Below are 15,566 nucleotides of genomic sequence, written 5' to 3' on the forward strand. Positions count from 1 at the left end.
AATGTGCAGCTCGGTGTCGCTCCTGCGATCGTCCTTTTGTTTCGAATACGGAAAAGACAATGGAGAGTCAGTGTTTGCAGCAATGGCGATGGGTTTTGTGGCAGGCCATCCTGGCGTTGCAGCCTTGCAGGGATGTTGCAGGCTTCCTCAGCTCGGTATTGGCCGCCGAGTTTTCTCTCCCAGGAGACTGACATAATCTATCTCTGAAATCACCTGCTTGTGGCATTGATCAGCTGATCCAGTGAACTGGTATAAAAGAGGATACGGCATCATCCCGCTGCCTTCTCCAACCAGAATCGCGGCTGAAAGGTCTGAGCAGTTGCAGTCAGAGGTAAACAGTGCGACAATGAGAGAAATCGTGCACATCCAGGCTGGCCAATGCGGCAACCAGATCGGTGCCAAGGTAAATTATTTGCTGCAAAACGTGCGGGATTATATACTTATAATCGCGATGTATGTTCAATAACAGATTCTCTGAAGAAAATGCACTTGCATTTAGATAATTACTTCTGCATAATCATTGTCTTACTGTAAAGTGCGTTTAACCTGCAAATATTCTGCAATTTGTAAACAGAATGGTGCTGTGAAAATGCATTGTTTTCCTCTCACGTATGCAGCTCCTGGTCCATCCTGTAAACTCACATGATTAGTCTTTGTTAGATTGTTAAGTGGCGTCGGGAAGGTTTGTCCTGGTGTCTGCGCCTGTTGGCTGCTTCTCGCAGGGATGCAAGGCTCTGCAGACAGCCACGCCCAAGACTGCAGATACAAGAGGGAGAAAGCGATTAGCTCAGATGTGCCGCACAGGCCGAGCACAACACCGCCGCAGGCACCCATGGATTTGCATGAAATCAGCGCATACGGGGTGGAGCCACGACTTTAATAATAGCGAGACAAAGCTTTAGTTATGAACTCAGTTGTTTAAGTAGGAACTGCAGATGTTGGAAAATCGAAGGTGGATAAAAATGCTGGAGAAACTATGAAATCAGTGTCATATTAACGGCGCAATCTCTTAATATGAATAACCTAGGAGACGGACATTGCCATCTTCTCCCCCCTCCCCCCATTCGGTGGAAAATATATATATACACATATACACTGCATGTGTGTGTGTGTGTATATATATATATATTTGAGAATTCTTCACTGATTCAGTAAACTTGCAACATAAGCGATAACTTACTAAGTAATTCCTTCTGACATTCCGTGCAATCGAAGGGTGATTATTTGAATAGATTTAGGCGAAGCACAAATCTATCTGGAGAATCTCTTAATCTTGACAAATAAATCAAGTTTTACAAAGCGACAATGGTATGAGTGAAATAGGAACGGACGTGGGCAATCTGATTAAATGTCAATCCATGGGCCCGGGAAATCACGACCTATTATTCATGGACATCGATAGAAATGATGGCCATCTTTATTCTGGTGTTTTGAAAGCGGCTGTTTAAAATAAAATAAAAAAGCAATGAAGGAATTGTTATATCTTGGCCCTCCATGACAAATCAAATGGCAAGAATTGGGACAAAGTTAATTTCAAACCGATCGGTTACTGGGGTTCAATGGAGAACGGCATAGGCGGGTGGGTACGTGAGGAGGCTGACAATACCTTGTCTGGGGTTTTATTTCGCCAATCTCACTCACCATGGAAAAGGATCGGGATCAAACATGGACGTGGCTGTCTTTAATGCATCCAGAGTAATTGAACGCAAATTACCCCCCATCTTTCTCTAGAGATGCGTACATCGATCAGAATGACGTGATATTTTCAGGTGTGGCGCAGCTATGGATAAAATGGGTCTATTCCGCTGTATTTGTAGAATAAACTGCAAGTAATTTCTTATTGCAGGTCACTAGTAAGCTGAAATAAAAAAATGCACAAACAACCCAGAATAAAATGCGTTGAAGTTTTCAAACACTGAATGACTCAAAACGCATTTTCAACAATTTATAATTTTAGTTACCATTTCACAACCTTAAAACTATTAGTAGGATTGCAATAGGAGTGGCAGTTCCTGGCCTATTACATATACTATGAAATGTACAATGGGCAGTTTTAATACATTTCAAAATACTGTGGCCGTGTGAATGTGCTGTAGAATATAAAGAAAGAACTATTCAGCTGAGAAGTATTTCAATGCATAATATAAGGAACTGATGTTAGCCTGTCTAAAATGCTTTGCTTATACCAGTGTTCTGAGCAGATCCCATTTCTAGGAATTCAGGGACAGGGTCACGATGTGGAAAAAAAACAACTCTGTTTCCCTCCACAGATAGACATACATCACGGAATCATGTTCTTCAACCCACCTCATCTATGGCACGCAAAATGCCAATCTAAGCTAGTCCAATTTGTCTGCATTTGGCCCAAATCCTATTAAACCTTTCCTATCCATGTGCCTGTCCAAATGTTTTTTAAATGTTGTTATTGTACCTGTCTCAACTACTTCCTCTGGCAGTTCGTTCCATATGTACATTACCTTCTGGAAAAAGTTGCCCTTCAGGTTCCTATTAAATATTTTCTCTCCCACCAGATGTTTTCAAGAGATAGAATCGCTGTTGGGGTGAACGGAATCAAGGGATATGGGGAGAAAGCAGGAAGGGGGTACTGATTTTGGATGATCAGCCATGATCATTTTGAATGGCGGTGCTGGCTCGAAGGGCTGAATGTCCTACTCTTGCACCTTCTGTGTTTCTTAAACCTATGCACTCTAGTTCTTGATTCGGTCTAGATGCTGACTGACCTACTGAGTTCCTCCAGCACGTTGTTTTTAGCTCCAGATTCCAGTTTCTTGTGTACATTTATAAAAACAAGTGCACTCAATTTGGCTACTGGATATATCCTTTTAACAGAAAGGGTTAAAAAATATTTTTTTTTTAAATGGAACTCTGGTCAAGCAGTTGTGGGATGTGGGGGAGAGGAATGGTTAATGTTTCGGGCCAAGAACTTGTATCAGGACTGAACATGGAGAGGGGGTGAGATGAGAGCTGCTGTAGGTCATAAGTAGACAGGAGGGGTGAGGGAGGATGGGCCGCTAGAGCAAGGTGGGGCATAGGGAGTCAAAGGCAGGAGAGCGATAGTTAGAAGCAGATAAGGATAAAAAGGGCATATGGAGATGGGGGGGTAGGGTGATAAACAGGGACACAATGGCTACAAGTGCTTGAATGTAATAAGTAAGAAGATAATTAGGAAATTGGGAAACTGCAGGTGCTGGTTTACGAATAAAGATAACGTTCTGTAGTAACTCAGCAGGTCAGGCAGGATTTTTGGAAAACATGGATAGGTGACGTATCCACGTTTCGACCACGAAACGTCACCTATCCATGTTTTCTACTGATGCTGCCTGATCCACTGACTTACTCCAGCACTGTGTGTTTTTAAGGTGATAATGTGAATCATTTAAGGGAGAAGTGAACTTTTGAGTTTTAGAGCCACCGCGCGGAAACAGGCCCTTCGGCCCACCGAGTCCGCACTGACCAGCGATCCCCGCACATTAACAATATCCTATACACACTAGGGGCAATTAACACACACCTACGTACCTGTGCGTGTTTGAAGTGAGGGAGGAAACCAAAGATCTCGCAGGAAACCCATGAGGTCAAGAGGAGAATGTACAAACCCAGTACAGACAGCACTCGTAGTCGGGATCGAACCTGGGTCTCCGGCGCTGTAAGGCAGCAACTCTACCGCTGCATCACCCTAGGCGAGGGGCCAATTAAATGGGGGAGGGGATAGTGCCTGAAGTGTGCGAGGAGGTGAATGGAATCAGGATGGGGATGGAAACGAAAAATAGGGAGGGGAGGCTGGAGGAGAGTAATGGGTGGACCAAAATGAATCAGAAGGAGAGATACAGAAATGGGAAACCAGAGATTAGTGTTTGGATAGTAATGAATACTTCAGCATTAAATTCATATCATTCTTTATATTTGTAGAAAAGAACTGCAGATGCTGGTTTAAATCGAAGGTAGGCACAAAATCCTGGAGTAACTCAGTCTGAAGAAGTGTCTCGACCTGAGACGTCACCCAATACTTCATTCCAGAGATCCTGCCTGTCCCGCTGAGTTACTCCAGGATTTTGTGTCATTCTTTATATCATTTACTTTGTCACACAGGTGATAAAAATCTACCAAATAGCTCATATGTAAGAAGATGGTAATTAGCATCATTTACACTTATGAAAGGGGAACAGATGCTTGGAATATTCACTGCCTTCAAGTTACATATCATCCTGATTTATAAATATATCCTTGCCACTAATGTTGAGAATCCTTGTCAAAAAATGTAAAAATCCTAGAACTGCCCAACTAATAGTACCGTACCTCACAATACTATCGTGGTTTGAAAGCAACTCACCTTTAGCAATTGGGGATGGGCAATAAATGAAGTGTTTTCAGTCCTAACAATATCGGTGACCTCTGGCCAAGATGCAGAAGGTTTTGCATGGCAGCTACATATAATGCCCTCCATAATGTTTGGGCCAAAGACCCGTCATTGACTGTACTCCACAATTTGAGATTTGTTATAGGAAAAAAAATCACATGTGGTTAAAGTGCACATTGTCAGGTTTTAATAAAGGCCATTTTAAATATTTTGGTTTCACCATGTAGAAATTACAGCCGTGTTTATACATAGTCTCCCCCATTTCAGGGCACCATAATGTTTGGGACACAGCAATGTCATGTAAATGAAAGTAGTCATGTTTAGTATTTTGTTGCATATTCTTTGCATGCAATGACTGCTTGAAGTCTGCGATTCATGGACATCACCAGTTGCTGGGTGTCTTCTCTGGTGATGCTCTGCCAGGCCTGTATTGCAGCCATCTTTAGCTTATGCTTGTTTTGGGGGCAATCGCCTTCAGTTTTCTCTTCAGCATATAAAAGGCATGCTCAATTGGGTTCAGATCGGGTGATTGACTTGGCCACTCAAGAATTGATAATTTTTTAGCTTTGAAATACTCCTTTGTTGCTTTAGCAATATGTTTGGGATCATTATCTTACTGTAGAGTGAACCGCCGGCCAATGAGTTTGGAGGCATTTGTTTGAACGAGCAGATAGGATGTGTCTATATACTTCAGAATTCATGATGTTACTACCATCAGCAGTTGAGTCATCAATGATGATAAGTGAGCCAATACCTTCAGCAGCCATACATGCCCAGGCCATAACATCCCCACCACCGTGTTTCACAGATGAGGTGGTATGCTTTGGATCGTGGGCTGTTCCTTCTCTCCTCCATACTTTGCTCTTGCCATCACTCTGATATAAGTTAATCTTCGTCTCATCTGTCCACAAGATCTTTTTCCAGAACTGTGGTTGCTCTTTTAAGTACTGCTTGGCAAACAGTAACCTGGCCATCTTATTCTTACGGCTAACCAGTGGTTAGCATCTTCAGTGTAGGCTCTGTATTTCTGTTCATGAAGTCTTCTGCAGACAGTGGTCATTGACAAATCCACTCCTGACTTCTGAAGAGTGTTTCTGATCTGTCGGACAGGTGTTTGGGGATTTTTCTTTATTATAGAGAGAATTCTTCTGTCATCAGCTGTGGAGGTCTTCCTTGGCCTGCCAGACCCTTTGCGATTAGTAAGCTCACCAGTGCTCTCTTTTTTCTTAATGATGTTCCAAACAGTTGATTGTGGTAAGCCTAAAGTTTGGCTGATGTCTCTTAACAGTTTTATTCTTGTTTCTCAGTCTCATAATGGCTTCTTTGACTTTAATTGGCACAACTTTGGTCCTCATGTTGATAAACAGCAATAAAAGTTTCCAACGGTGATGGAAAGACTGGAGGAAAGACTAGGTGCGGAGAGCTCTCTTATATCTGCATTAAGGAGGCATTTAAATACACCTGAGCAAATACAAACACCTATGAAGCCATGTGTCCCAAACATTATGGTGCCCTGAAATGGGGGGAACTATGTATAAACACTACTGTAATTTCCACGGGTGAAACCAAAATGTATAAAAATGGCCTTTATTAAAATCTGACAATGTGCACTTTAACCACATGTGATAGTTTTTCTATTACAAATGTCAAATTGTGGAGTACTGAGGCAAATAAATTAATGATAGGTCTATGTCCCAAACATTTTGGAGGGCAATGTATTTACCAGAAACAGGATCTTATCAGTTTTATAGCAAGTGGTAACTTATTGTCTTGGGAAAACTAGATTTGAACCTTAAGGTTGTATGGAAAGTCCACTGTGCCAGATAATCCTAGTTTTAGAAAAGATTGAATTTATGCTGGAAGGAAAATTGCTCAATTTTACAAGCTAGAATTGTTTTAACGTCACATCTGCTGCTTTCAAAAAGATTAAATATGAATCCGTTAGAAACTGGGAACCATCTGGGTCTAGATGAATAGCAGAACTAGAAGGGGCCAAAGGTGTTAGATTACATCCTTTTTACTCTTGAGACCATACAAGAAGAAATTAAAGCAGTCCCATGTCTGCCAGCTGGTGCTGAAATGCAGGCGAGTTTGATGATGAATGAGGCATGATTTATTACACAGCTGAGGGTTTTTACTTGATTAACTAACCCTAGAGAATGCAATGTATATCTACAATCTTCATTTAAACCACCAAACAACTCGCTTAGCAGAAGACTTGGAGTAAAATAAAGTAGAAACATGGAACTACAGATGTTGATTTACAAAAACAAACAGTGCTGGAGTAACTCAGTGGGTCAGGCAGCATCTCTGGAGAACATTTTGGGTCGGACCCTTCAGGCTGATAGTGGATGGGGGAGCCCGGGGAGGGAGTAAATAAAGCTGGAAAAGAGGAGGGGTAGGACAAAGCCTGACAAGCAATAAATGGATACAGTTAAGGGGGAGGGAGGTGGACAAATGCCACAGATGAAAAGACAAGGTGTGCGACAAAAGGATTGAAGAGATGCTATTTGTGAAGCTAGAGGAAGGAAGGGGAGAGACAGAGGAAAATGATGTGTGAGTCCAGGTGGGGCATAAGGGGGAGGGTGAAGGGGGAGGGGTTTGAAGTTACTTAAGAACAGAGAATTCAATGTTCATACCGTTGGGGTGTAAGTTACCTAAATGGAATTTGAGGTGCTCGTATTCAGCACCACATATTCTGCCAGAGTATCCTGCAATTGAATGGTGTGAATATTGAATTATTTAATTTTGGGTAACTAGCTGACAAACAATTCCCCCCCCCCCCCCAACCCGTTATCTCCACCTTCTCTGTCCTACCTAGATTTGCACTGATTTCTCTCCTTCCCTAGTCCCCTTCCACTCTTCCTCTGGCTTCACAATTCACGCCTCCTCTATCTTTACCTCGTTATCTCAGTTTTTGTCTTTTCATCTCTGGCCTTAGTCGAACCATCTGCCAATCAAAAGCTCCATCAACCATCCAACTATCACTTGCCAGTCCCGCCCCATCTCTCTTCCAACTTTCTTTTCCACTCGCCCACAATGTCAGAAGTGTGCTGATCCGAAACGTCACCTATCCATATTCTTCAGAGATGCTGCGTGACCTGCTGAGTTACTCCAACACAGTATCTTTTATGGTAAACCAGCATCCTTGTGTCTGCATTTGTTGAGCCAACAGTTATCTATCCTGCATTCCCTAAGCAGCCTTAAAATAAGCAGCGATTCTACACTTGGTCCTAATTTGGGAAATCCAGAAGTGGTTTTGTAAACTTCCCTTAATCGGCTTCCAATTTTTACTGATTTAGTTATGGAGCCTCGAGTGGGGGAATAGGTTGCCTCCAAATAAATTGTATCATGCTTTATTCTTAAAGTTTCATCTCTCAGATCCATTTCAAAAGTAGCACATTTCTAATACAGTATCATCAGTATTAGATATATGTTAAGATATGCATTATGCTTGCAAAACAAAACAAAGATTAATTTCACTGGCTTTTAATATACTCGATCTATGACTGATAAAAATTTCAAATATTCTTTTATTTTCAGCACAGAGACAAAAGATTAATAAAATTGGGATACCGGAGTTGAGCAAAATCAAAACAATAGAATTTGTGTAAATTATTGTAAATCTGCTACAAATCAGTCTATCTGAATATTATGCATTTCCTCTTTTTTTAATTAGTTTTGGGAAGTCATCAGTGATGAGCATGGGATTGACCCGAGTGGGAATTATGAGGGTGACTCAGACCTGCAGCTGGAGAGGATTAGTGTCTACTACAATGAAGCTTCTTGTAAGTAAAGTAAACCTACACGGTTGAAATTTTGTATAACATTAAGCCAGAGTTGGGTATAATTAGCATTTATACTGACATTTGTGACAGATGGCCTGTATTATCCAGGATTTCTAAGTGCACAGCATTTGGTTGAAATAATGATCAAAGGCATAAAGTAGTACAGTACAGAAACAGGCTCTTTGGCACTCAAGTCCATGCTGACCATCAAAGATACATGACTGTAATCCTACATTTATTTCATATCTTCCTATCAATTCCCTTACATTCTTCAACTTGCCTACATACTTGGAACAATGTGGCCAATTAACCTACTAGCCATGTTTTTGGAAATGGGTGGAATAGGAATTACAATATTAAACTTGTTCAAACATCCAACCACTGAATTATGAATCAGATCTTAAAAAGTTGATTCTGCCTTCATATCAAAACTTTAAGCCATTTGAAATAACAGCTTGGCAATGCCTGATTCATACTTCCAGAATAGCTTGATCTTTCCAATATGCTGCTGGATATTTAGCATTATTTTAATTGTGTAAAACTATCTCAAATTACCTTGGAATAGCACATGCATAAATGGAGAGTATGGCATGTTGCAAAAGACAAAATACTTGAGACAATGGGGACAGAGCCGAGAAAATGTGGATTACAGATTACCAATTTGAGAATGGGCGAGTTTGAAATAATTGCTCCCTTGCGCCAGAATTTTACTTCATTTGAGCAAAATTCAGATTTACGGATTATTGACATTTGTTCTCTCTGCAGCTCTCAAATATGTACCCAGAGCCATCCTAGTGGATCTGGAACCAGGCACAATGGACAGTGTTCGATCAGGGCCCTTCGGACATCTCTTCAGACCAGACAATTTTATTTTTGGTATGTAGAAATCAGTCGGAGCCAAAATGCAAAGTCAAAATTATATCCAATTTCCAAACATACCTCCAGCTAAAGCACAATTAATTTTCATTTTTTAACGTTAGAAATGTATCTGTTTCTGCATGTATCCATGATAGGAAAATAATGGCAAACAAGTCTAATGACATATAATTTAACAGATTAAGGTTTTGAATATATTTTCATTGAGACCACAGGTGATTTCTCATTCTTCTGGAACGGGCTGCTTAAAACTAATATTGGATCTTTTGCATTTGCAAATGAAATGGTTGATGGTTTTACTCAAATCCTCATTAAAAATATGAATTCTCGTGACAAAAGTAGGTTTTGTTGCTGCTCATTTCTGGTTTTCAAGTAATGGGTACACTTCCAGAAGGCTGATTTTTTTTTTAATGTAGAGCTGACGGCAAAGCAGTGTTCCACTTGGCCCCTCTGCTGCTTGCTCGTTCCCTTCCCTCTTGCTGGAAAGTAGAATAAATTGTTACCCACTTTTGCTTCAACTCCTTGTGTCTGTGAAAACGTATACTTTAGCATGAATTGCGCCGTTAAGGGTGTCCGAGAAGTAATTTCTGTGCTGTCTTTGCTAGTTCAATTGTCAGTTTGGGTTTGGGAGAGATGGCAATACAAAACACATCTCTTTAGTTGAGAAAATATCAACTCTTTAGTTGAGAAAATATCAATGACAATTAAAAAAATTATATACACTTATATGAAATGTCTTAAACTTATGTATATTTTTGTATTAAAATTTGATCTAACAAGTTCTGTTTTCATACTTGTGTTTTTCTAGCTCATTCCTGCCCATTCCAGATTTGGGGACAGCACTTCCTACGATCTGCTCTTCCCTATGCCATTCCTGGCAGACAGTTTTCTAACCATTTCCAGTTGTCCATTGATATATTTCTTGCATTTTTGACCCTTGGGATGTGTCTTTTAACTTACAACATTTTTGACGGGTTTAAATATTTAAACCCTGTTTAAGTATTTCTTATTCTCCTTTTTGGATCATTTCGACTTGCTGCACATGTGAAATGTGATAAATTGGCTAACATAATAACGTTTCATCTCTGGAAATATTCTGCCTTTACATTTAACATAATGATGATGGTTTTCAGTCAGTGGTGCTCTACCACAATTGACAAGTAACAATTGTATATAGCTAATTATCAATATAAGCATGGACATAGGATTATTTTGCATCATTATAAATTCCTATGGGTAAAATGGGGATTGAATGAATGAACACCCTCTATAATCTGTATAATCATGTATCAGTTGAAGATGACACTTATTTTTTCACATCTTGCAGATCTTAAGAATGATATGCGTCAATATTCTTCTTTGTGTTATTGTATTCATAAAATTATAGTTGTCAGAAAATAATTCATATTTTTGATTATATAATCACCAGAGTAAAATGCCAACTAACATTTTCTTGTTTGATTGGCAATAGTTATATTGCAGACTGAGCTGATAAGCAGGTTTTTCTTTAGATGAAATCCCTATCACAAAATTATTTAAGTGGTTATAATTAAGTTATTTACTGCTTTCAGGAATTTCGTTCCAGAATATGGAATTGCTGTGATTATTTCTGAACATTTACACCTCTAATATTTAAGTCTTCCTCATTTACTTTTTTTTCTTTTCATTATAGGGCAAAGTGGAGCTGGAAACAACTGGGCAAAGGGTCATTACACAGAAGGTGCAGAGCTGGTAGACTCTGTCCTTGATGTGGTGAGAAAAGAATGTGAAAATTGTGACTGTTTGCAAGGTTTTCAGCTTACTCACTCTCTGGGTGGAGGTACTGGATCTGGCATGGGAACCCTGCTTATTAGCAAAGTACGAGAGGAATATCCTGACCGAATCATGAATACTTTCAGCGTTGTTCCTTCTCCAAAAGTTTCTGACACAGTAGTAGAACCATACAATGCCACCCTCTCCATCCATCAGCTTGTAGAAAACACAGATGAAACTTACTGCATAGATAATGAAGCCCTGTATGATATCTGCTTCCGGACCCTCAAACTTGCAACACCCACCTATGGAGATCTCAATCATTTGGTGTCGGCTACCATGAGTGGCGTCACTACTTCTCTGAGATTTCCAGGACAGCTCAATGCCGATTTGAGAAAGCTTGCAGTGAACATGGTACCTTTCCCTCGTCTCCACTTCTTTATGCCAGGATTTGCACCTCTTACTGCCCGAGGAAGCCAACAGTATCGGGCATTAACTGTTCCAGAACTCACTCAGCAGATGTTTGACGCCAAAAATATGATGGCAGCTTGTGATCCCCGTCATGGTAGGTACTTGACAGTGGCCACAGTTTTCAGGGGTAAGATGTCCATGAAGGAAGTTGATGAGCAGATGTTGGCTATTCAGAGCAAGAACAGTAGCTACTTTGTGGAATGGATTCCCAACAACGTTAAAGTAGCTGTCTGTGATATTCCACCCCGTGGACTCAAGATGTCCTCCACATTCATTGGAAATAGTACTGCTATCCAGGAGCTTTTTAAACGGATCTCGGAGCAGTTCACAGCTATGTTCCGCAGGAAGGCATTCTTGCACTGGTACACTGGTGAAGGTATGGATGAGATGGAGTTTACTGAAGCAGAGAGTAACATGAATGATCTGGTATCTGAATACCAACAGTACCAAGATGCTACCGCAGATGAAGAAGGGGAGATGTATGAGGATGATGAAGAAGAATCTGAAGCACATGGTCCAAAATGAATTGCAAATCTTTCATTGTCCACTGAGAGGATGTGAAAACATTTTGCCCTAGATCTTCACTTATCAGGCTTTTACTTGTCTTTGCTACGAGTTAGCTCAGTAAAAGATTACTTGCTTCTGGTAGCCTTATCCTGTTATCCTCTTTACACTCAGTATTGATCAGCAACCAACTCTGTATAAGTTCTAGATATTCAAAACTCTATAACTTTTTATTTAAATAACATGAATTCCTGATTTTATTTTATACTGTTTGCCAGTTTATTTTTTGAATATTTAATAAATTATTGCTGTGAAACAGTTTCTGATGTTGTGCATTTAATGCAAATCCATGTAATTTACAAATGTTCCCATTTATTCAAATTGAAAGAAATCAACATTATAATGAGGTACGGTGACAATTTTTCAGTGTTTCGCTTGTACTAGAGCAGTAGACCAGACTAGAGAGACATGGCACTAAAATGTTCATCCTCATTACTGTCCCAATACTCCAGACTGTGGAGCATATAATACATAATACAAATGCTTAAAATTAAAATTGCACCGTTTTGAAAAAAGTGTGAAGTTTTATTCTCTAGTTACATGTATTCGCAACCTATTACAAATTATCTCCCACATAATCATGTCTAAACAAATGGGCATCACACCCACACTAACTATAATCTCCACCCCTCCATCAGCTATTATTGACTGAATTCAACACTTTAGCCAGAACGAGTTTGTTCTACCACATAATAAACAGCTTCCACTTTACAAGTTGTATTCCCTCTTTCAATTCTATTCTTCTATACTCCTCCTCTCTTTCCCTTGCCAACTATCACTTATCTCTGCTTTCTAGACCTTGTTTTCAATCTTCACACTGAACAACTTCAGCCACATTTCTATCTATGCTGACGTTAACCATGGCTAAATAGTAGCATTCTTTAAATCAGAACAGTCAGAGTTCAGGCTTCACTCCAGAGACTGCAGCCAAGGCTGACAAATTAAATTTATTAATAGTGCCTCATCTTTTCTCAGTTGGTTTAAACAATCCCAGGGCACAATTTAAGAGTAAGTTATTCTCACCAGTATCCCTGCCAACAATTATCCTTCAAATATAAATGAAGCAAAACAGTTTGATGCCTAACCCACTGAGTTACTCCAGGACTTTGTGTCCTTTTTCATTATTTGACAGCTCACTACTATCAAATGTCTTTAAATTATTCTGATACTTGGTCATTTAAAAAGAGTTCCACTAGGCTTAAACAATTAAATTTAAAAAAAGATTAAATTTTCATAAAAATAGCATAAACTCCAGGAAAATATATATATATATTTAAAACATTACCTCCACTTTTCTTTTTACTCAAAGTTGCTGAGTCCAATGTAATGGGTTGTACCATCTAAGGGATCAGATGTAAAATCCTCTCAATACATTTGTTCTCTTCCACTGGATTCTGACCCCGATGTCTATATTTCAATGTTTGAGTTGACCATTGAGGACAGGAACAAAGGTTCTCGACCAAGCTGCAAACCAGTTTCAATCCATTTCAAGCATGTTTCAATCCATTTATTTTGTACATCCATAAAAATCTACTAACAAACTACTACTTTGATACTTTGCTAGCCCGTTCAATCTATGCTCATGCATCTGAGATATTCTGTAATCTGGATAAAAATATACTTGGTTGCCTTCTAAATAAAACAAGACTAAGGTAACAGATCAGATTAAATACAGACTTCCTTGCCTTTATGATGTTTGTAGTAATTATTCTGAGATCAACAAGCAAGTTCAATATCGCAAAATTCTTGAACAGACGGGTAGGACAAACACAAACCCCTGGTTGAGCTTAGCGTGTCAAGAAACATCTATGGAGACAAAGGATGCAAGTTGACATTTTTGGTCAAGATCCTGCAATAGGACTAAAGAAACAGGAAAAATTGCCAGCATATAGCAGTATGTAGGAGGGTGCAGTAGGGGCTGGTAGGTGATAAGTGGCACCACATACTGTAGATAGTGAATGAAGGGTAGATGGAAACAGGTGGGGAAGGTGAGTGTGACAGAGGCTGGTAGTTGATAGTGGAGCCAGAACAAAACTTTTCATTGTATCTCCATATCCTTGACAATAATAAATCCACACCAATACCTGATGGGGAAGGGATGTTGACCAGGTGAGAGGTGGGTGGATGGAAGAAATGAACAAGGAAGGAGCAAACTAGGTGGAGAGGATGAGAGCACCAATGTATATACCGTTGGGTTGTAAGAAACACGTGGAATACAAGATGTTGTTCCAACTTGCATTTGGCCTCCTTATACCAATAGAAAATGCAAAGAACATGATTTGTGTGGGAATGGGAGAGTTAAAATGATATGCAACCAGAAGCTTGAAATAGCAATTGTAGACAGATCGCAGGTGTTCTGCAAAATATTTGGCTAATGTACGCTTCGTTTCACCAATGTAAATGAAGCCACATCGCATTACTACCAAATGTAGGAGACCAGGTTGTCGAAAATAAAACAGAACAATAGTGCACAGGAACCGGCCCTTTGTCCACAATGTCTGTGCCAAACATAATGCCAAGTTGAACTAATCCGTCTGAACACGATCCATATCCCTCCATTCCCTGCGTATCCATGAGCCTATTTAAAAACCTCAAACCTCACTAATGTATTTGCTTCCACGACCACTGCTGGCAACATGTTTCTGGCACCCACCATTCTCTAAAGAAAAAACCCACATCTTTAAAGTTTCCCCTCTCTAAGACTCTAAGATCACTTAACATTTTCACCCTGGGATAAAGGTACTCACTACCCTCTCTGTACTTCTCATATTGTAATATACTTATATCAGGTATCTCTTCAGCCACTGGGCTCCAGAGAAAACAATCTAATTTTGTCCAACCTTTCCTTTTAGTTAATAACCTCTAATCCAGGCAGCAATCATGCAAACCTCTTCTGAACCCTCTCCCAAGCCTCCACATTCTTCCTGTAATGGAGTGACCAGCACTGCACACAATACTTCAATGTGGCCTTACTAAATTTTTATGGTACCCCAACATGATTGACTGAAAAGGAATAGGGGACATTTCAGTTCGACACCAAAAACGTCACCAATTCCTTTTCTCCAGAGATATTGCTTGACCCGCTGAGTTACACCTGCATTTTGTGTTTATCTTCGGTGTAAACCAGCATCTGCTGTTCCTAAACATAATTTCCTAACTTGTATGCTCATTGCCCTGACAGATGACGGCAAGTATACCAAATATCTTTATCTACTTGTGTTGCCACTTTCAGGGAGCTTTGGCCTGGATAACCTCTGTGCTGGTGAACCTCTACTACACGTGGAAAGGCTGTTTAGATCCCTGGATGATTGTGAGGGGGAGCAGGGAGGGTGTGAATGGACAGATGTTACACTTATCCTGGGCCTCCCACTGTCGTAGAGTGAAGCCACACGCAAATTTGGAAGAACAGCGCATCATTTTTCGGGCAGCCTGCAACCCAGTGGTATGAATTACGATTTCTCTAATTTCAAGTAACCACTGCATTTCGTCTCTTTCCATCCCTCCCCCATCCTAGTCGGCTTGTTAGTTTCATTGCTTGCATCCCTTCATTATCGCCTCTTCCACTGTCAATTATGGACCATTGTGGGCTCTACCTTTCCCGGGTCATCAGTGCTGGCTCTAATTTGTTCTGTAGCTTTTCATACCTCTAGTTCCCCTCTCTCCTGATTCTCAGTTTGAAGAAAGGTCTCAACCCAAAATGTCACCAACTCGTTTTTTTCCAGAGATGCTGCCTGACC

At 40.1% G+C, this 15,566-nt stretch overlaps 1 protein-coding gene across 2 annotated transcripts; it reads left to right on the plus strand.

The window, feature by feature from the left end:
- Positions 1-261: 261 nt before the first annotated feature.
- On the plus strand, positions 262-12,335 carry tubb3 (tubulin beta 3 class III). 2 transcript variants are annotated; one of them, XM_033035677.1, is made up of 4 exons: positions 262-403; positions 8,058-8,166; positions 8,932-9,042; positions 10,715-12,335. In XM_033035677.1, exons 1-4 carry the CDS (start codon positions 347-349, stop codon positions 11,788-11,790), a joined length of 1,353 nt encoding a protein of 450 aa, XP_032891568.1. In that variant the 5' UTR covers positions 262-346; the 3' UTR covers positions 11,791-12,335. The 2 variants fall into 2 exon arrangements, with proteins under 2 accessions (XP_032891568.1, XP_032891569.1); XM_033035678.1 differs by lacking the exon at positions 8,058-8,166 and having other exon boundaries at positions 264-403.
- The last annotated feature ends 3,231 nt before the right edge of the window (positions 12,336-15,566 follow it).

Source organism: Amblyraja radiata, chromosome 17 (genome assembly GCF_010909765.2).
Source record: "Amblyraja radiata isolate CabotCenter1 chromosome 17, sAmbRad1.1.pri, whole genome shotgun sequence".
In the NCBI taxonomy this organism is placed as follows: Eukaryota; Metazoa; Chordata; class Chondrichthyes; order Rajiformes; family Rajidae; genus Amblyraja; species Amblyraja radiata.

Bases quoted from the DNA above. Each gene is read 5' to 3' on its own strand.
- tubb3 (XM_033035677.1), top strand. From the start codon at position 347: ATGAGAGAAATCGTGCACATCCAGGCTGGCCAATGCGGCAACCAGATC. The intron at 404-8,057 runs GTAAATTATTTG...TTTTTTAATTAG, and splicing joins GCAACCAGATCGGTGCCAAG to TTTTGGGAAGTCATCAGTGA. The intron at 9,043-10,714 runs GTATGTAGAAAT...TTTTCATTATAG, and splicing joins ACCAGACAATTTTATTTTTG to GGCAAAGTGGAGCTGGAAAC.